Below are 23069 nucleotides of genomic sequence, written 5' to 3' on the forward strand. Positions count from 1 at the left end.
GTAAGGAAGTCAGGCTTGACTCATAATGTTAATTTGATAAACATTTACTGAATACTGTCACACGTCAGGGACTGTACTAGGGACAGGCCATGAGGAGGACTGAGATGCATGTAGCCTAGGAGACAGCCAGGCTTGTGTGAGAGGCAATCCAGAGTGCCCTAAGTATTAACACTGTCTCTAAAGTTACACAATGCTTCAATGTTTCTATACTTACTTGAAGAAATCCTCTTCTTTTATCTTGTTCAAAGCTTTCAAAACGGCCATTCTGGTGAACACTGACTACATAGAGTGAAACAAAAGGAAGAAATTTTATCTAGACAAGAGCTGAAACACAACTGATTAGAGGAATTATACCATCCTACATATTTAAAATCAAGTAAGGCAAGCTTAAGTGCTCATGATATTGGTCTGTAGCAGGCATTCCTCTCCAGGCAGATCAAGGCATCAGGAAGAAAGGAGTACTGAATACTTGTGTCCAGCTTACTTTCTCCTCTTTGTTCAGTCCTGTGCACCAAAATCTTTTGTTAGGGTGTTTTATCAGAGCAATCGGAAAAATAACTGAGGAAGTATCAGGGCCACTTGTTGTGGGATATTTTGATTGTACTCTGACACTTCCAAGATTGTCAATAAAGTTTGCTTTGAATCAGGGGGTGGAGCTAGCTACTAGCTGACCAAAATTAGCCACAGAGGTTTTGGAGGACTGAGGACATATATAGAGACACAGGAAGTAGTAGGATGGGACTTAGAAAGATTCTCGGCCCTTTTAGATTGAGGAAGAAGAGAAAGGGAGGTCACTGGTGACTTCTCTACTGCTTGTCTGATCACTCAGGTTCTTACCTGATATCTGACTCCAAGTTTTTATTGATAAAGAATGATCAGAGAAACACTTCAGCCACTGTTGTGTGATGAACCTGATCATAGAGTTCTTTGGAACTGTTTTGTGGGAGGAATGTAGAAGAGTTTGGAGCTTTGGATTAGAGAAGCTCTTGAATGCTCTAAGCAGAGCTCAATGGTCCATTCTCATGGAGGGTTAAAAGACAAGAATGCTGAGGAAATGTGGCAGTACTGGCCTGGTTCATGAGGTGTCAGAATGGGACAAAGCTTCCACCAGGAACTGGACTAGGGGCCATTCAGGGTATATTTTGGACAAGAATCCGGCTTCATTCTTCCCATGCAAGAATTCCAGTACAATTGAATTTAAAGGTAATGGATTAAGTTGTTTGGCAGAGGAAATTTCAAGACATAACATTCTGAGAAAGCAGCTGTATTTATTAAAGAGACAAAGAGAAACCTCCTGGCCAGCACTGGGCCAATAGGAAAGGTTGAGAACAAAACCCCACCACTGGAGGTTTCATCCTGCGAAGACTCAAATTCATCTGAAGGAAGTGTACACCTAAACTGAAAAGGTTCTCAGCTCCTGGAAGGAACTGCCAATGCACTTGTGTCCCCAGGCCCAGCACACAGATGATAGACTGGGGCCAAAGGAGCCACATTACAGCTTGAGGGGCAGAGCTTGGCAGAAGCACATGCACACAGTATTTCTTGTAGGTATAGAAGGTGCACGACTGAGGAGGTCATGGAGCCTGCTTTGTGGTTTCAGAGAACAGCTGAGGCTGGGCAATGTGTGGCAGGACCGGAGTCCTGCAAAGAGGCCCCTGAATGGCTACAAGTTCCAGGACAAAGTGGCTTACACAGCTCCAGGTGACCCTGAATGAGGCTACCTCAAAAGATCCAAAAGAATAAAATAAGAAGTCTAGAAATATTCAGAGACCAGTTCTTATCACATTTCCAGTGCATATTCACTTATTGGCAATTATAAGAAGTAAAATCCTTACCTGTTTGTTTTTGGCTGGTTTGAAACAATCTGGGCAAACTTCACCTCTGAAATAAAATTCAAGTTAAGATAAAAGATTAGCTTAGCATGGTTGGTGGTGCACACCTTTAATCCCAGCACTTGAGAGGCAGAATCAAGTGGATCTCTGTGAGTTCAAGGCCAGACTAGAAGAATGTTTATTGAGTTTATAATAGGTGGACACAATCCAAATACATTTTATATACTTATATTTACATATTATCTGTGTGTGCATGTACATTTGTGAGCTGCATTGGTTTCCCTGAGGATTCTTCTACATTTTGAATCTAAGACATGACAAGTTCTGAAATATTCACAAGAAAGAGAAACAATACTATCTTCATGAAAAAGAAAGCACTAACATTTTACATAATTGACACTGTTTTTATCGGGCAACTTACAGGAAGTGGCAATCCTCAACTGTTTCTGGATGAGCAAAGACCACACTCACTTCAAACAAGCTCTAAAAATTATAAAGAACAGTTTTTAAATGAGCAAAAGGAAACTAACAGCTAACAGCTTATGAATGGAAATAGAAGTTAACTCCCAAAGGCTGGCTCAGAAAAGCTAAGGGAAATTAGAAACACTAATGCCCTCAAGCCTGTTTGCAGGCAACTCTGGGAGGGGAGTACTTTAGCTTTTGTTTTCTTTAACTTCTAAACCCAGTCACCAACAAGACTCAAAACTGGGCTTGTCGTTCTGTTTTCTTTTTGAGATTGTAATACAATCCCTATACTTCTCTTTTCCCTTTCTTCCATCCAAACCTCCCCAAATATCCCTCCTTTAAACTAAGTTTTTAAATCAACTTATGCTGGAAAAATGCATAGATTAGAATGAAGATAAATGTGAATTTAGGGAGCTGGACAAAGATAAACTAAAAATCCCAAGGAACTTCCGGGCCATTATTGAGCAGTTATTAGCAGGGCAAAAACATTTTGTTCAAATCTTTAAGAATTCTGGATGAGCCACCCCCCCCACCCCGTATGTGTGTAGAAGTGTACATGGAAGCCAGAGGGTATCTTTTTCAGTCCCTCAGAATTTTATCTTCTGAGATGGGGACCTCTTACTGTGACTGTCTCTCCCCAATTAGCCTGGCTGGCCAGCAAGCTCCAGAGATCCGCCTCTGCTTGGCTTTTACATGGTACTGGCAATCCTCACTCAGCTCCAAATGTTTTCGTGACAAACACCAACTGAGCCATCTCCCCAGCCTTCAAGATTATTCTTAAAGCACTCAAATTTGACTTTTAAAAACAGTGCTCTTAATTCTTGTTTCATCAAAAGTAATGCTTCCAAATTATAAAATAATCAAATAAAAGGTGGTTTTCCAACCCCACCCCCTCAGGGTGGGGCCATAAGCCATTCAGTGTGTTTCTCACTAACATTTTTATTAGATGTTTTGGAAAGCTGTCCTGTTAATCTCACTTCACAGATACCCTCCAGCTGTAAGAACTTCCAGATATTAAAGAAAATATTCCTATTATTAAAAAATTGCTTCAACAAGCATTCTGAATGTGAATAATTTCATGTTATATATGTCTTATCTCTGCAGAGAATATTCAAGATTTGCTACTGAAGAAAAAGCTGTAAATGCCACATACCATCTATCTTCATATTACCCTGAGCTCACTAGGTCCTTTACCAAGCTGATTATAATAAATGGTTTGCTCCCTGTCCTAATACACATAATAAAAATAAGATGAACCAAGTGTTTTCTACTAAAGAAAACCAGCTGGAATCTACTCAAACATCACTGGGTCTTTTGTTTCTCGCCTTCTGTTCCGTGACTCAGTATGTAAATTTTAAAGTTAGCTGCTTCAAAACTGAAATTTGAGGTAAGGACAGCTTACACCAATGACTTCTCTAATTTCCAAAGTACTTTCATTACTTCGTTTCCTTTTCAGACCATCTGTGAGGTATTTTTACTCTTTATTCTTTCAGTACTCAATTTAAAGAGCTTACCCTGCTGGTCGTAGCACTTGAGATGGGGAGGCAAATGGGTCAGGAGTTCTCAGCTACATAGTAAGTTCAAAGCCAACCGGAGCTATGAGACCCTGTCTCAAAAAGCCAAAAGTACTAGGAGACTAAGTACATAATTTAGGATGGTTTTAAAGACCTTGAGTAGGGGTATATCTGTATCGAATACTCAGGAAACTTCCTCTAGTGAAATGAGCAATGAGTCTACACAACAGAAGTCTAACATCAGACGAGCTGGGAACTGGCCCTGTTTTTACACAGGGCAGCCGGCTGAGCTATCCCCTGATTTCAACCCATTTCCACAACTAGAATTGGAAAAGTGGCTAGGTGTCCTAGTTTCAAAGGCTGTCCCTATCTAGAAACAGAGGGCTTTGAGATTCCACCGGCTATTATAGAATGAGACCATTTCACTATCATCTAATACCTACTGTCTATATATTTGAAAGCAAGACTAACCACAGATAAACTAAAGTCAAATAGTCTGTTGTTGATTTGACACTTGCTTAGCTTTTTTAAAAGAGAGAGAGAGAGAGAGAGAGTGTGTGTGTGTGTGTGTGTGTGTGTGTGTGTGTGTGTGTGTGTGTGTGTGTGTGTTTTTAAGTTGTAAGTCAAAGGACAACCTGTGGTAATTGGCTTTCTCCTTTCCCCGAGTGACCTCTGGAACTCAGGTCATGAGACTTTGTGGCAAGCACCTTTACCCACTGAGCCAGTTTTTAGTACATTGCTTTGAATCAGTAAATCTCTCCTTTCAGCTAAACTATGAACGCTTCCAGGTGAAGATTTACGTCTAGCCTTTTAAGGTCAATGTGTTGACATTATTTGTTATCTTCTTAAGTATCCTGGATCACAAAGAGTAAAAACAAACAAGAGACTTTAACATCAATTTGGATAGTTCTAAATGAACATTTAAAGACTTAGCAGAGCCGGGAATGGTGCCTTTAATCCCAGGACTTGGGAGGCAGAGGGACTATACAGCCACAGCTACATAGGTCAGAACAGCCAGGGCTACACAGAAAAATCCTGTCTTGAAAAAAAAAAAAAAAAACAACAACAACAACCCAAGCCTTAGGAGATCCTTCTTAAAGTTATAAGAGAGGAGAGGCTTTGGGTTCACCAAGTTGTCTGCAATAACAAAGGGAACCCAGGAACCCAGAGATCAACAGTGCCCAAGTCTGATACCTTTCCATCAATGGGAATTCCCAGTCCCTCTGAAAACAGGGGGTGAGTTATCCATTTGTAGGCTTCTTTCAGCTGAACTAAATCGTTTCTTCCCAGAGGCAGACTCTGTTTTCTGAATAACAGAAGAATAAATTCACTGACATGGAAAACATCTTTGTTCGTGTTAAAGGAAAGGGTGTATGCAATTATCTCACAACAATTAGTACCTACCATGTATGTGTCAGACTCAATGTCAGACAATAGAAAGAACATCAAAGCAAACAAGAACTCCTCACCTCAAAGCCCTGTACTCTAGAGGGAGCAAAGAACTAAGTTTTTAGTGGCATGGGAGCCCACATTTGAAGATTCAATGATAAAACCACATTAATTTATTTTCCTGAGCTGGAATCACCAGATTCCAAGATTCAAACATTCTGGAAAGGTCAAAAAAGATGAATTGTTTATTGCTTGGAAATTATAAAACTATCTACTGTAATAGTTACATTCATGTTACAAATGTCTCTATCTCCCTCTTGCTGAAAATGGGGCTTACTTATGGGAAATGAAGTAAAAGCTGGACTCTCCCCACCTTATTGTTTAAGAAGAAACATTAAATCCTGAAGTATGCACATTTGAAAATGTTCACCAGTATAATATTAGATAAATAAAAATCTCACATTCCCCTAAAATCTACCCTGGTTTTCATAAATGCCCATCATGAGAACTAGCATTTGTATGGAGCCTACAGTTTTAATAGAAAGGAACTGAGGAAATAAATACACAGGACAACTAAAACTGTTGTACTTTGTTAAGAAACCCAATTGTTACTACCAACTAACAAGCCTGTATCATTCAAGTAATCAAAATACCGAACAACCTAATGGCTGACTACAGGACTGCTTGAGACAACAGAGAGTGCAGAATGCAGTCTCAAATCATCTCTTTTGTTTGTTTTTGTTGTTTTTCTGAGACAGGTTTCTCTGTGTAGCCCTGCTGTCCTAGAACTCGATCTGTAGGCCAGGCTGGCCTCGAATGCACCGAGATTCACCTGTCTCTGCCTCCAGAGTGCTGGGATTAAAGGGTGTGTACCACCATGACCAGCTTTGAGTCATTCCTTTTAATATCTAGAGTTATTACCTACACATACTACCCCTTACAGTTTAATTATGCAAGACCAACTGCAGGAAAGAAACAAAAAGTCTTTTAGCTAATAGTTCAAATTAATTGATCTGGGGGAAAAAAAAGAATAAAAACTACTGTCCTGGTGTACCCACTGCTAAGTTGCACATAAATTAATAAGTAACCCCATACCCATGCAACAGAAAATAGTCTTTCGGAAATAAAGTGTATAATATATATATATATATATATATAATATATACATATATATATACAGCTATATATTTATAGATTTATAGATAGACAGACAGACAGAGAGATACATAGATACACACACACACACACACACACACACACACACACACACACACACACACACACGGCTACTGTTCCTCTAAATATGCAAAGTAAAAAAACTTACCCACCCATTCTATATCCAGTTGAGACAATAACTTTGGTTATAGTTAAAGTTGCTTTGGGGTTACAGTTTAACAATGAAATACCCAGATAAATCTTACATTTGACAGATTAGCATGTCACCTGTCTACATTCAAGAGCTTATTCAAACAGTAAGTTAATGAACTGTTTCTACTTCTCTAAATATCTAAAACATTTAGATGTATATTAGATATATTATTTACTTTATGTGTGTTGGTATTTTTCTTGGAAACTAGGAAACTGCATGTCACCAGATGTGGGGACACAGGATTTTAATACCAGTACTCAGGAAGCAAAAGTGGAGGATCTCCCTGAGTTCAAGGCCAGTTTGGTCTACATCTCCAATTGTAGGACTGTCAGGATTATATAGTAAGACCCTGTCCCAAAATACAAAACAAAACAAACAAAAAACTGTATGTCTGTGCACCATGTCCATGCCTGGTGCCCAAGGTTAGAAGGGGGTGCCAGATATCCTGGGACTGGAGCTACTGATGGTTGTGAGCCTCCATGTGGGTGCTTAGACTTGAACCCAGGTCCCCTGCAAGAACAACAAATGTCCTTTACCACTGAGTCAACTCTCCAGTCCACATTTAGATGTTTTAAAGGACTATTTTGATATTGTGCCAACAGTTTAATTATATTTGCATAAACTAGCATCAAAGTTGGAAGTGCATAAGAGAGTATATCTTTGAGAATGTGGTTAGGAGTGTGCAGTACTCTTGCAGAGGGTTCAAGTTCAGTTCCAAGTCCCTACATTAGGGTGCTCACAACTGCCTGCAACTCTAATTCCAGGGGATCTGATGTCCTCTTCTGGCTTCCAAGAGTACTGCATTCATGTGTACATAATACACATACATAAATAATAAATCTTTTAAAAAAGAAAATACATTAACCAATTTTTATTTATGTGTATGTTTTTCCTGAACATATGTATGCACACTATGGTGCCTGTGCAGGCCAGAGGAACTGGAGTTATAGATGATTATGAAGGTTTCTGGGAATCAAACTTGGATCCTCTGGAAGAGCAGCAATTGTTCTTAACTGATGAGCCATCTCTGAAGCCCCAAGAAAATATATTTTAAAGAATAAAAAGTAGAAACAAAAAAATAAACTATTTTAAAATTGTTTATAGATTTTAGAATCTAAAGAGCTACAGCAAAAATTAATCCTGTTAAAACATTGTTCATTATACATTTAAAAAAGAATCTGCAGTGCTTTTAATCCCAATAGAGGCAAGAGGATTTCTGTAGCATAAATAATAAAACCCAGAGACAGATATTGGGGTTAAAGCTGAAGACCAGAGAAGCAAAGCGGCCAGCCACTAGAGAGTTCTCACCTCTGCCAATGCTCAGACAGAAAGGGGAGATAGTGTCCTCTGATTGCATCTCCAGACTGCACTGCTCCTCAGACTCTCTAGACTGCAATGAGCTCCTGTCTCCTCTCTCTGCCCAGCCATATCACTCCTATTTCCACCTCCCTAGTGCTGGGATTAAATGCATGTGATCCTAAGTGCTGGGATCAAAGGTGTGAGCTCTGCTTCTCTTTTAGACTAATTTACTCTCACAGACATCCATCTGCCTCTGTCTCCGGAGAGCTGGTTGGGATTAAAGGTGTGTACCACCACTGCCCAGCCTCTATGGCTGTGGCTAACTTTGCACTCTGATCTTCAGGCAAGCTTTATTAATTAAATCATAAATAAAATGGCACCAGAAGTCTCTATGAGTTCCAAGCCATAGAGACCGTGTCTCAAAAACAAACAAACAAACAAAAAACTCACACAGAAAAGAAAACTGGATATATGAAGAATTTCAAAATTGGTAATCTAGCTAAAAACTGTCCAAGTGCAGGTACTCTTCTCCAGATTAAAACACCAAAGTAAAGGCTTAATTGATGGCCTGAAAACCTTATTCATACATAGGGCAAAAAAATAATATTTACGATGTTAAGATTTCTGCTGAGTGGTGGTGGCACACAACTTTAAACCTATCACTTAGGAGGCATAGGCAGACAGATCTCTGAGTCTGAGGTCAGCCTGGTCTACAGAGAGTTCCAGAGAATCCCTGTCTCAAAAAACCAAAACCAGAAAAAAAAATGTTAATTTTTTTAATCATGTAATTGGATGAGGCTATTAACTTTTCTAGTCTCCATAGGAGTCCTTGGACTGTATCTGATTGTCCTTTACAGGGGTTGGTGCTCCAGAAGCAAATGGGGCCTTCTAAGACACTCCTCTCAGCTGTCAGGTACCCCAGAGGGGACAATCTGCTGCAGTCACTCTCACTCTAGACACAGCATAGTCAGCAGTCTAAAGAGAAGGCTCAGAACACCCTAGCAATTATTTTGAGCTGAATTCCCTGAATCAGTTCCTTAACGGAAATTCTTAGTGATCTTTTCAACCTAAATGAGCTGAGGGCCCTGAAGGGAGGGAGAACAGAACCCTGCATTTTGTGTCCAGTATTCACACCCAGATCAAGTTCTGGTCACAGAAACACCGCTTGGAACAAACCCTTTGATGAGGAATGAAAGCAACAACTCACAAGCAATGTGCATGAAAGGAAAAACATCTAGAACATGGCATGTTCTCATGATGGCATTCATTTTCTAAAATGTAACATTGAAATTTGTCATACCTAAAGCATAAGTCTTTGAAACTTAGGGACTAAGACCTCATTAAACCTGCAACATTTGATAAATACATAGTTATTTCACCTTTGAAAAGGGAAGATGTAGCTGTAATGTTCTGTAATATACAGAACAAACAAAAAATTATGTTATGGCTGAGCATTGGTGGTGCATGCCTTTAACGCCAGCATTTGGGAGGCTGAGGTAGGTGGATCTCTGTGAGTTCAAGGCCAGCCTGGTCTCCAGAGTGAGTTCCAAAACAGGCTCCAAAACAATACAGAGAAACCCTGTCTCGAAAAACCAAACAAACAAACAAAAACAAAAAAACAAAAAAAAAAAAACCTACATTATGTTTTTCTGTAAGTCTCAGAACCCTAGATGAGCTTCTAATGCAGAAATCTTTATCTCCTGGGTTCTTCTCACCAAAGCACGCAGGAACCTCCAATCATCACAAAGGCACAAAATGCTTAGTTTTAAAAATCAAAGAAAAACCCTGAAGATTTAAGTTTTTTTTACATGCACTTGATTTGACCATCTGAGACTGTTTACCGAATTTGACATGTATGTTTTTCTTCACTACAAAAATAGTTCATTTAATTACATAGTACCACCCTAAGAAAGGTGTGTATTATATATAGTATTTAACACCACATTACATCCATAAAACCCAAAAATCTAGATTCCAAACCCTATTTGTCTTCTAAGAGTTTCAGATATGGGATTGATTGCCAATTTCTGCTTTCCAGGTATTATCTGTAAACTCATTGTTACTCTGATTTAACCAGACTTTACTTTTCATGGCTTATCATCTAGTTTTATAATTTAGCTTCAAGTATAAATCTAAAATGTATTCCCTGATGATAACCTCCTAAACTACTTTCAATAAATGCCTAATGCTTCTAAATGTGTATTTACAATCACATTAAAATGTCCCTCTTAAAAGGCCACTGTGTAAGTAAGCAAACTGGACACAGTACATAATGAAAGCATTTATTGTACCAACTTCTCTAGCTGCTGAATTTACTCTAAAAAGGAAGTAACAGTAGTAAAAGTACTTGAAGAATCAGGTAGCTTATATTTAAATAATGGGAAAAAACTCCTTACTTACCCTATTTCCTGTTTTACCAGCAACCATGCTGCATGCTGTAGGCAATTTAGTCACACCCAGAAAGAAGAAAAAAGGAAAAGTATTCAGTAAAATGAAGTTCCAACATTGTTACCAAAGTGCTTCAATAATTTGCTATCAAACTCCTCTTATTAGGTCAGTATTAAATGCAGTGACCTCAGAGTAAAATTTCAGCTGTCTTGCTGGGGTCTAGGAATTCAAAGTAGTAAGACCTTGTGGTATAACAAACCCAGCAAATGAGAGGTAGAGACAGGAAGATCAGGAGTTCAAGGCCAGCCCTGTTTATATAACAAGTTTCAAGCCAGCCTCAAACACAAACAGCCTAGAGTGACTAAGTACATACATAGCTTCTAAAATATAGATCTGAAAAAATGGTCTGTGTTTTATTTTTTAATAACTATCTGGCTCATCATATTCATGCTTATATGGTCAGGAGTTAAATGTAGTATTTCTACCTGCAACTCTCTCTGAAATACAAAGAAAACTAAACAGATCAGAGAATAGGTAAATGAAAAAGTAGATATATAATAAAGCAAATATAGTAAAATAGTAATTATAGAATCTAATGTGGGTTGTTGTTAACTTTTTCATGCACTTAAAAATTCTATGTTAGGGAAAACATTCTAGGAAGAATAATTAAAACTTGCAAAGAATTGAGGGCTGAAGAAATGTCTCAGGGGTTATGAACACGGTCTGCTCTTGAAGAGGACCTGAGTCTGGTTACCAGCACCTACACAGCACCTCACAACCACATTTCCTCTGGTTCCAAGCAATCCAGAGCCTTCTTCTGATCTCCATGGACACCAGGTATGCAATATATATATATATATATATATATATATATATATTTGCCTATATATATATAGGCAAACACTTATATAAAACCTTTTTAAAATCTTTTTTTAATTGCAAAATTCCTAAAATGGAGATATATTCCTGTTATGAGTAAATGATAATAATGCAAAACGCTTTGCATTGTAAATGTGTGGCACAAAGATCTTAGTTTTCAACGATACTTCTCCAGTTTATAAACAAGGAATGTCCTGTCCTGCCCCAACATATGACATTTTGTGAACAAGAGATTCAACAAAATACCCACAGTCTCTGCTCTTACATATTACAAAAATGGCCAATCATTACCCTTCACATCCTCTTCAAGCAATTATAACACTGTGACATACGTGCAGAGCCCTGTCCTTCCCAGCAGGTCACTAGAGACTCCTAAACCACAGGACCTCAGAAACATTACATGTCCTGACTTAAGCCAAGTGCCACAAAGTACTTGCTAGCTAAGAGGAAGTGCTTGGTATGCTCAGTCAGTTGTTGAATCTGCTCCCTCTCTAGTACCACCTTCTGCACTACAAGACTCCTTCATCTCTTCTACTTACTCAAACCTTTTCCTCAGTGGATGGGCATGGATCTAATGGACACAGTGAGAGAACGAACTATGCATTGTAGTTTAGACTTCAGGATGACTAAAGGTCACGCCAAGTAAGCATTGCTTAGCATACTGTTCCAAAACAAATGCTAATGAGATTGACAGGACTTCAAGATTATAGAAATAATAATGATTTCTCAAAGCTGAAGTGTCCTAGGTAATAATGCTATCCTACTCTCTCTGTAACAGGAGATCAAAAATCATATTTCTCTATACAGATCATTAATATTTTCCCTGCAGGAATATTTTGTGAGAATTTGTGAAACCATATATGCAACCAAGTAGGGTTCCTGGCACATAATATAGTTAATAAGCAGTACCTATTACACTGAGAGTGCAGGAATTCTATCTACCTAGACCACCAAAGAGCAATTGTTATCTTGAAATCTTATCTACAGTTTACAAACACTATAATTCTTAAAAGTTTGCAGGATTTGATCTATTCCTTCACATCTCCAAACTGTTAAGGTAATTCTGCAGTGTCTCTCTCATTGGTCAAATCTGAGCTATGGAAAACTTTTTGGTTTTTTTTCGGAACACAATCTCAGACGACTCTGCACTTCAATTGTTGTTTCGAGACAGGTTCTCACTGTGTAGCCTTAGCTGGTCTGGAACTCACCATGTAGACCAGGTTGGCCTTAAACTCAAAGGATCTGCCTGCCTCTGCCTCCAAAGTGTTGGGATTAAAGGTGCGCACTAAGCATGCCTGGCTCCTCTGTATTTTTTAGTGACCTTTTTGTTTCTTCTTTTGAGTTACTTCCAGGTGATGTCATCAGTATACAAAGTATCCTTTCTTGCTATGATTATAAAGTAGCAGAAAATTGGAGGTTGCCAAGGGAAACCAGATAACCATGTGTAGTAAAAAAGTTAAATTAAAAGTTCTCAGTACCTAAGTTTTTCTTCCTAACCCTCTGCAGGCTCCCTGTTTAAGCATGCTGAAGGTTGAATAAAACTAATCACACAGAGGAGATAAAAGACTGGATGGAAAGAAGTCAGTATTGCTCAATTACTCAATTTTTACCATGCTAATGATGCTCTGGAGCTGTTTCTGCATAGGAGAAAGAAGCACACCTCTCCCTTTCAGATCACCAAGGTAACTAATAAATGCTTTATTCTTTAGTCAGTTAAAAAAAAAATCCATTCTCTAGAGTAAGCAATTAAATTATTCTGCCCCAACAGAATCAAATGGCACTAAAGCTACCAAGTTTAATCAAATTTGATACCAGAAGCAGTATGTCGCCTCCTGAAAATTCAGGAGCCACACAATTTAATCTTAGTCTCAGTTTAACTTTATCTGATAATTCTAGCTAGGCAAATCCTAAATAGGGAAATTAACTGCTTGCTGAGGTGTTGTGTTCTCTGGCAATACACCCAAAATGCTGCTGGGCATTCCACGGGCTGGAATCCAGACTAAATATGAGGGAGCTGAGCACTCGTATCCTCCCTCTGCTTCTTAACTGTGGATGCAGTGTGACCCCTGCTGTGCCTGCTTCTACATCTTCCTGCCATGTGTCTCCTAGAACCCTGAGCCAAAACACCACACACACCCATTAAGTTCCTTTTGTCACAGCAATAAGATACATAACTAAGGCAAATGAAACCAGAAAAGTCAGAAAGTTTTGAGTGTCAAATCAGGACATGAACCCAAAGACTAAAACTGTAATATAAGAACTTAAGAAATGCCACATTTACACATATACAGCATCTCACAAAAATGAATAAAAGGTACACTTGATCCTTGAGTTTTTCATAACTCATCAAGTCATAATATAACCATTTTTACACTATCGCTTTTCTTAAGTGGTAGTATAAGAAAGTGATAAAGAATACCTAGTGAGGTAACCCAGACCCAGAAAGAAAAACATGGTATGTACTCACTCATAAGTGGATATTACACATAGAGCAAAGGATAAAGGAACAAGACTTCCTGAGCAAACAGGGCGGGGGTGGGGGGGGTACGAGGAAGGTGAGGGGTGAGGAGAACATGAGGGATCAGGAAGATTGAGTCAGAGGAAGAATAGAGAGCAAGAAAAGAGATACCATAATAGAGGGAGCCAGTATAGTTTAAAGAGAAATCAGGCACTAGGAAAATGTCCAGAGATCTACAAGGATGACACCAACTAACAATCTAAGCAGCAGTGGAGAAGCTATCTTAAATGCCCTTCCTCGATAATGAGACTGATGACTACCTTATATGCCATCCTAGAGCCTTCATCCAGTAGCTGACAGAAGCAGAAGCAGACACCCACAGCTAACACTGAACTGAACTCTGGAATCCAGTTGCAGAGAGGGAGGAGTGATGAGCAAAGGGGTCCAGACCATGCAGGGGAAACCCACAAAAACAGCTGACCTGAGCAAGTGGAAGCACATGGACCCCAGTCTGACAGCTCGAGAACCAGCATAAGACCGAACCAGGCCCCTTAAATATGGGAGGCCAGGGCAGTCTATGGGACCTCTGGCAGTGGAACCAGTGCACGGACTTTGGTAGCCCATTCCCTATGGAGGGATACTCTTTCAGCCTAGATACATGGGGGAGGGCTTAGGCCCTGCCCCAATTAATGTGTCAGACTTTGATGACCCCCCATGGGAAGCTTCACCCTCCCTGGGGAGTGGAAGAGGGGTTGGAGGGGGGCATGGGAGGATGGGAGAGGGAACTGGAACTGGTATGTAAAATACGATTGTTTAAAAAAAAAAAAAAGTGGTAAATTACATGTACCAAAAATGTATCACAGGTGGGGAAATTTAGGACAAGAAAGTCCTAAATCCAGGGATCTGGGGGAGAGGGAGGTGAGGTCTTGCTTGGATATGATCAAGATACATTGCATACATGTATGAAATTGTCAAAGAATAAATAAAAAATATTCTAAAAAATAAAGCCATACATCCCAGAAAAATGAAGAGGGTATGATCAGCCTACTTTTCCATTTTTTTTTTAAGAGATTTATTTATTATGTATACAGGGTTCTGCCTGTCTGCATGCCAGAAGAGGGCACCAGATCTCATTACAGATGGTTGTGAGCCACCATGTGGTTGCTGGGAATTGAACTCAGGTTCTCTGGAAGAGCAGCCAGTGCTCTTAACCTTTGAGCCATCTCTCTAGCTTTTTCATTCTTATAGACATCTGGATCTGTAATTTCTGGCAGAGAAAAACAAACACTTGTACATAAGGTAGGCACTATAGCTCTGAATATTATGAATCACTTGCAAGGTAGCTTACTTAACCTTAAGGTAAAAGGATTCAACATTTTACTATTGGGGTATCTCACTGACATGCAGAAAGACAGACAAGTCTCTGTCCATGAGCAAACCCATAAAATAAAAGAGGAAGAGGGAGTAAAATGACAACAAGCAGAGCAGCACTAGTAACTAATGACACTGATGGGTTATATTTGAGGGGACAGGTAAAGGACCCTTTGTACTGTCCTACACTCTAGTTTGGAGGAACTGGTCACTAGAACTATCTGGGTAATCAGTGCGGAAAGTGTCCTCCAAATGGTGTATTCTAGGGTGCAAAGCCAAAGGTGCTAGTGAGGCTCTAGGAACTCTAATCATTAAGGCTGTGTAGTCGGGGATGCAAAGGCAGACAGGAGCTTAGCTCACAGGACCACTGTTCCCACACAGGGACATAGTAAGATTTCACACTAAGGCAAATTTAAAAGAATCCCATGCAACGAACCAAGTGGCATGAGTCTGTCTGTCTCCAGGAATGCTCACTGTGGTTGAGAATCAAGGAGGAAGATGGGAATTGAGCAAAGTGAAGATGCTTGGTAATAAATCAGTGACTCAAGCAGGAAATAGTGTGTTACTGTACAGCTACTGAGGATGAAGCAGAAGGGGTGACTTTAAGAAGTGTTCTGGTGGAGGTTCCGCCTCAAACCCCCTCCCCCATCTCTCTTTAAACCCTGCTGCATCTCAGAAAGCCTGCCAAATAATGACCCCCTCCCCCAGAGATACTTAAGACCACTCCCACAGAGTATTTAAACTGCCCCCCTCAGAAAACAGACTCGTGGTTTTTTGTTGTTGTTTTTTTTTTTTTTTTTTTTTTTTTTTTGGTCTCTCTTCCCCACCTCCTCTCTGGGGAGCGAGAGAATCATCCGGGAGCTTTCTACTCATTAAACCTGGGCCTTTACTAATTTGGTTTGATTTGGTCTGATTTGGATTGCTGAGTTGGCAGAGATGAAACTTTTCAGTAAGGAATGGGGCCACACTCACTGCTCTTCCAGAGGACCCTGGTTCAATTCCCAGCACCCACATGGCAGCTCGCAACCCTCAAAAAGCCAAATTAGGTAACAGGTGTATTAACCTAATTCCCACAATGGCTATTTCTGCACTGTGAGTTTTAAGACTTTCCACTGTGCCTTCCTTATTTATTTATTTATTTATTTATTTATTTATTTAGGTTTTTCGAGGCAGGGTTTCTCTGTGTAGCTTTGGAGCCTATCCTGACACTCGCTCTGGAGACCAGGCTGGCCTCGAACTCACAGAGATCCACCTGCCTCTGCCTCCCGAGTGCTGGGATCAAAGGCGTGTGCCACCAATGCCGCCACTGTGCCTTCCAAAACTGCTGTTTGCTTAGCTCTAAAAGATTTGATTGGAAATAATTGCAATAGGAAATTCCAAGAGTGGGGTGGGAGAAGAGGTAGGAGGGCAATGTGAACAGGCAGAACATCTGTCAAGAAGACTATTCACAAGCAACTCAGCAACTAAACTCAGGGAATTCTCTAGTAACATTAGTAAAGCAAGGAACATCTGTTTCCAACAGGTGTGGCTGGGATGTGCAAATATGTTTTTCCTTTCAACCCGGTGCTGGAGCACTAGCACCCTTACAAAACTTAGTGACCAAACCTTTGTCCTAGGAGGCCTCTGAGTTCCTGCCTCAAGCACAGCACTGTTTCAAGAATTCTCCCACAACCAACACAGGACAAGGCTGGCCTATGACAGACAGCAACTTCCCTAGGGAAGTCCCCAACTCTTCCAGCCTATGGCTAGAGGAGTCTATGCTTTTCCCACAGATCTGTCATCAAAAGACATGAGCAAGAATGACACCAACAGACATGCCAATAGCACAGAAGGAGAAATCTCATGGGGCCTCAACCCTAGACAAAGAACTACAGGCCACCAAGGAATGTTCAGAGCAGGAGAAAATTCACTTCCCCAGGAAAAAAGCCTCCCAATTGGTTATCTAATACCAAGCAGTCCACCCTAAAATCATACGCATATAAATTATATATAGGTAACAACAGTTAGAGAAAGAGAGGCTATAATTTGAGAGAGAGCAAGGTAGGGGGGCACATGGGAAGAGTTGAGGGGAAGGAAAAATGTTATATATTAATTTCAAATGGACACTAGCTCATCTAAAGTAAACAGGACTTGTGGACAAAACCAGCCCCAATGAAGGAACCAAACCAAGTAGCCAGGACTTTCAGTGGCAGCTCTGCTCATGAGCATGCACGGACACACAACAAGTGAATAAAAATAAAGATGACTGTATTTGCATACACAAGTGCAAACAATACACAGTAGGATATTCTATTAAAAGACTGAAAGACGTACAGAAGATGAATGCATGCACCTGCAAAAAGTTTATGTCTTGACATAAGCAAGAATCATCTGAAAGGAATGAACCTCAGCTGAGAAAAAAATGTCTCCTAAAATACAGTTGTAGGAGGCAGGAGCGGTAACTCGAGGCTTTGGTCCCATCATTCAGGAGGCAGAGGCAGGTGGATCTCTGTGAGTTAGTTCTAGGCCAGTCTGGTCTATATATTGAGTTACAGGACAACCAAGGCTATTACACAAAGAAACCCTCTCTCATAAGACAGAAAAACAAAACAAAACAAAAAAAGATCCAGCTGTAGGACATTTTCTTAATTAGTGATTGATTCGGGAGCGCCCAGTCCACTGTGGGTGGTGCCATCCCTGGGCTGGTGGTCCTGAAGTCTATAAAAAAGCAGGCTGAAGCCGGGCATTGGTGGCGCATGCCTTTGATCCCAGCACTTGGGAGGCAGAGGCAGGCGGATCTCTGTGAGTTCAAGGCCAGCCTGGTCTACAGAGCGAGTGCCAAGATAGGCTCCAAAGCTACACAGAAAAACCCTGTCTTGAAAAACCAAAAAAAAAAAAAAAAAAAAAAGAAAAAAAAGAAAAAAAAAGAAAGCAGGCTGAGCAAGCCATGGGCAGCAAGCCAGTAAGCAGCACCCTTCCATGGCCTCTGCATCAGCTCCTGCCTCCTGAATCCTGCCCTGTTCGAGTTCCTGTCCTGACTTCCTTCAGTGATGGACTGTGGATACAAAAGCATAAGCCAAACAAACCCTTTCCTCCCCAACGTCCTTTTGGTCATGGTGATTTATCATAACAACAGCAACCCAAATAAAGCATACAACTAGATCAGTGGTTCTCCAAAAGTTTGATTAAATGACCTGTCACATTCATAAAACTTTCTGAGAATCCTAAATACCTTCTTTATGCTAGCTATAACCATCATTACTTACCATATAAGTAAAACCCACATTCTAAAAACTGTCTCATTCATTTAAATCACTAATAGCAACAAATCCATTACCTGTCAACATTCTGCAAAGATGTACATTTCAAACAAAACAATTTAGTAATAACTAATGTAATTACAATACTTAAGACAATCAATTAAAAACCAGTGACATTAATAAGACAGTCAGTTACAAGATAAACCACAAACATGTGAGTGCTCAAGCACACATGTGTGTATGTACGTGCACACACACACACACACACACACACACACACACACACACACACACACCTTTCCTAATAACCCAATAGAAAATGTTACAGGAAAAGATAGACCCCTCTAAAATTTCTTTTTTTTCCCACTAAAATTTCAACTAAGGTTTAAAACATATACACTCCCAAACAACAAAGATTAAATATTACATAATTGAGAGGCATAAACAAATTGAAAAAATTCACAGAAATTTTTCCTAGGCAAAAAGTTTTATAAGAATTGTAAATTTAAGCCGGGTGGTGGTGGCGCATGCCTTTAATCCCAGTACTCAGGAGGCAGAAACAGGAGATCTCTGTGCATTTGTGGCCAGTCTGGTCTACAGAGCAAGTTTCAGGACAAGGGCTACACAGAGAAACCCTATCTTTAAGGGGGAAAAAAATTACATTCTAAACAACCTTTACTATTCAATTCTTTAAAAATGAGATTAAAATGTGAAGAAAAAAAAAAAAAAACTAAATAGTTCCCAGACCTTGGCAGGGAAAAGCAGGAGGGTCAGGAGTTCAAGGCCAATCTTGGCTGCATAGCAAGCATAGCAAGTTGTGGGTTAGCCTTGGTTACATGAAAATTTGTTTAAAAAACAAAATTGGCTCAGCGGTTGAGAGCAATTGTTTGTTCGTGGAGAGGTACAACTCCCAGAACCTGAATAGTACCTCACAACCAATAGTAACTCCACTCCCAGGGGACCCAAAGCCCTTTTGTTATCTTCTCAGACAGACACACATTTGGTGCATAGGCGCACATGCACACAAAACATTCAATCACATAAAATACAAAAATAAATTTTTTTGTTTTTGTTTTTTTCAAGACAGGGTTTCTCTGTGAAACAGTCCTGACTATCCTGGAACTCACTCTGTAGATCAGGCTGCCCTTGAACTCACAGAGATCCACCTGCCTCTGCTTCCCAAGTGCTAGGAATAAATAAAATTTTTAAAAATAAAATAAAATAGCTGGCAAAAATAAAAAAGATTTTGGTTGAAAATCAAATAAAAGTAAATTAAAGCAAGATAAAGTTTGCAAGTTGGTTAGAAAGTATTTTAGACTACAACACTCTGGATTGGTGAAGAGCTGCAACACAGACTTGTAATCTGTTCCCTCCTTTCAAGAGGTCATTTGTAAACGCTTACCACATTTTAAAATGTCTGCTGCCTTTGATCCAGCATCTCTCAATGTAAAAAATTTTCAGACAAAAATAGAGATACATTAAGTTCTTTGTGCAATGACATTCACTTGAAAATTTCATTTGTAATAAAAACTGAAGGTGCTCTAACTACTGGCTAATTGGTTAAATGAACTAATTTAAGACACTATAACTTAACCATATGTATGTGGTGATATCTTTCATGCACAAATAAAGCCTGTCTGGGGTCAGAGAATGGAGCTTACCACTAGCTAACCATGGAGGTCTGGAAGTCTGTACAGACAGACAGGAAGTGAGATGACTGAGCAGAGAGAAGATATAAGCAGGGACAAATAGGAACTGGCTCTCTTGTCTGCTGAGATGCTGATGAGGTAAGGTGTGGCAGTGGCTTGCTCCTTCTCTCTAATCTCTCAAGCATTTTCCTCTATATCTGACTCTGGATTTTTATTACTTAGACCAATTAAGAACTCCATTTACATATGTGAGCTCTGTACTGAAGACTGTCAATTACTTGATGTTGAAACTTTCTAGAGCATGAATGTTACACTAAAACCCAAACTAAAGCACAGCAATATCTGTGTGTTTTATGCACCCAGCGCAAGTGTGAAAGATACACTAAAGCGTTACTCCAGAAGGTGGGAGGGAGGAAAGTTAGCTTCATACACTTCTGAGTCACTTCTCTTTTCCTAAGCATGTACTTTTATCACCTAACAAAGAAAAAGTTCACATAACTTTATGAATATTAACAATCATTTCATGAACTCATAATTATCCAAGTTATCTTGTATAACAGCACATCTCAGTTTATCATCAAATTCATTTATTAAACAAAAATTAAAAGTAAGAGATCATGAACTAAACTCTACACAGTATATTGCCTGCAGACTACTAGAAGAACCCTGTTACTGATTTGACTAGAGCAGAAAAGGATATTTGCCTAACTTGTTTTTCTTTTTAAAATTTTTTAGTGGAAGGCGTTGGTGGCTCATGCCTTTAGTCCCAGCACCCAGGAGGCAGAGGCAGGCGATCTCTGTGAGTTTGAGGTCAGCCTGGTCTACAGAGCAAGTTTTAGGACAACCTCCTCCAAAGCAATACAGAGAAACATTGTCTCAAAAAACAAAAAAAAAGAAAGAAAGAAAGAAAGAAAGAAAGAAAGAAAGAAAGAAAGAAAGAAAGAGAGAAAGAAAGAAAATTAGTGTACAGTCATTATACAAAGTGATGATTCATAAATTTTGTCCAGCTCTTAGAAGAGCCTTCATTTGTTTGCTTGCTTGGATGGGAAGCAGGGTCTCTCTGTAGTCATGGCTGTCCTGACTTGTTATGTAAACAAGCTGGTCCTTTCACATCTTCTACACTCTTGCATAGAACTTTAGCTTTCTTTAGTTATCTTTTCTTTTGAGAAACAAACTATACTCAGAGAAGTTTTTAAATGTTAAAAAGCGGGGGTGAGGGGGTGGGGGGTGGGAGTGGGCTGGGAATGTGGCTTAGCAGGTAGACTGTTTGCCTAGCTTGCTGAGAGTTCTCCTTATACCGGAGCACCATACTACTCAGCAATGGTGGTGTGTGCCTGTGCAATCCAAGCACTTGGGAGATGGGGGGAAGGGGAGCGGGGAGATCTGGGCTATCCTCTGCTACTTAGAATGCTCAAAGTCAACTTGAGTGACAAGAGACTCTGTCTCTAAATAGATAAATAATTGGCTTTAAAGGACTTTCCAACAGCAGGCTCTCAAGACATTTTGAGAAACCACATAATTAACATGTTAAGTACAAATTTGTTTTTATCAGTTCATTAAGACACCCTCAATGACATTTTCAATGGAGTATGTCAACGTATGTACTTATTACATGTATTTAAAGACAGTGTGTTCCACTATTTTAAAATAATCTACGATCTACTTTCTTCAGTTCAAAAGAACGGCTCCCCAATTCTTTGTAAACCTCATCCCTAACTACACTAGCAACTTGAGAACCAGGATGGTAGAATGAATCATCTGTAAAATATAAAAAGCACACTAACCTCCTATATAGCACAATCTCTTTATTAAAAAGAAAAAGTTATTTCTCCAAATTATTGGGTTTGATTATTATAATGTGAAAACTAGGTTATAGGCCAAGCTACTGATACCTGTATTTTCTAAATTTACTACGGGAATATACTAGAAATCTCTAACAATGCATTTCTATGTGCACGATGAAGCTTTCTCTGCCCACTGAGGTGTAGTGTGCCTCCCTCCTCTGCTTTCCAGGGACTTGCCTACAGAGGCCCAGCACAAGAACCAGGAGGCACTGAATCATTCTGGGAAATCTAAGATTCCAAGACAGTAGAACTGCGTTCAAGCTCCCTTTCCTATTTTACATCAAGTGACCTAAGGCAAATTAAGTACCTTTTAGGAAAATGTGGCTCTTATATAATTGAAAAGTTAAACAAAACTGTTCATTGTTTTTATAACATACATGCCCTCAATGCTTGTATAATAATTTAAAATAAAAATGCATACTTACTTCTTCCTCCTCTCCTCTTGTGATACTAGAGATTGAATCTAGGGCCTGACACCTACTAGGCCGATAACTCCAACACTGAGCTACAGTCAGGATTTCACTAAGTTATTCAGGCTGTCTTTGAACTCATAATTTCCCTACCTCAGCTTCCTAAGTAGCTGAGATTTCAGTCAAGTCTACCAGGGTTGGCTCTAATCTGCTTCTTTTGCTGTTTTTCGGAGCAGGTGTTTGTTATGCAGTCCTGGCTGGCCTGTAACCTGCTATGTAGACCAAGCTGACATGGAACTTGCAGTAGAGCCGCAGCATCAGCTCCCCAAGTGCCAGGATTACATGTGCCAACACACCCAGTCTTCTAAGTGGCTTATTGAAGTCATTAAATAACAAAGGGGAACTTTGGGGAGCCTGTCTTTTCTGAATGTTTAGTTCTGGTTTTAGACAAAACTTTAAGCAAATGACATAATGAATATTTGAATTTAATCATAACGTTTGAGAAGGGAACAGCATCTGCAGTGGGTTGGTTTCAAGCTATTAATGTTTGTCAAGAGGTGTGCAGGTCAAAAAAGGTAATGGTCAAGGCAAACCTAACCACACCTATCAGCAAGGCCTAACAGTAGGACACACCAGCTACTAGGAAAGGGGGGGGGGGGAGATGAGGAAAGTGTGATAAACAACACTAAGAATGTTTGAAAAAGCCATAATGTTATGTGTTTATTTAAAATACATATGTATATAGGTACATACATAAATGTGTGCATATAGACAGGGATGATATTGCTCCCCTTCAAGAATCAGACTAAACCACATGGTGGAGGCGCAGGCAGAGGCAGAGGCAGAGGCAGAGGCAGGCAGATCTCTATGAGTTTGAGAGCAGCCTGGTCTACAGAGCTAGTTCCAGAATAAGCTCCAAAGCTACATAGAGAAACTCTGTCTGGAAAAGCCAAAAAAAAAAAA

General features: G+C 39.7%; 1 protein-coding gene across 1 annotated transcript in view; it reads right to left on the reverse strand.

The window, feature by feature from the left end:
• Positions 1 to 23069, reverse strand: part of Pus10 (pseudouridine synthase 10) — a 64821-nt gene that overhangs the window by 22249 nt on the left and 19503 nt on the right. Inside the window, exons 5-9 of the mRNA XM_027388006.2 lie at positions 10269 to 10303; positions 5006 to 5117; positions 2254 to 2315; positions 1836 to 1881; positions 215 to 279 (exon numbers count right to left, since the gene is read on the reverse strand). Of these exons, the coding sequence (XP_027243807.1) occupies positions 215 to 279; positions 1836 to 1881; positions 2254 to 2315; positions 5006 to 5117; positions 10269 to 10303 (320 nt within the window). The remainder of the gene's footprint in view (positions 1 to 214; positions 280 to 1835; positions 1882 to 2253; positions 2316 to 5005; positions 5118 to 10268; positions 10304 to 23069) is intronic.

Source organism: Cricetulus griseus, assembly GCF_003668045.3.
Source record: "Cricetulus griseus strain 17A/GY chromosome 1 unlocalized genomic scaffold, alternate assembly CriGri-PICRH-1.0 chr1_1, whole genome shotgun sequence".
NCBI classification, from domain to species: domain Eukaryota; kingdom Metazoa; phylum Chordata; class Mammalia; order Rodentia; family Cricetidae; genus Cricetulus; species Cricetulus griseus.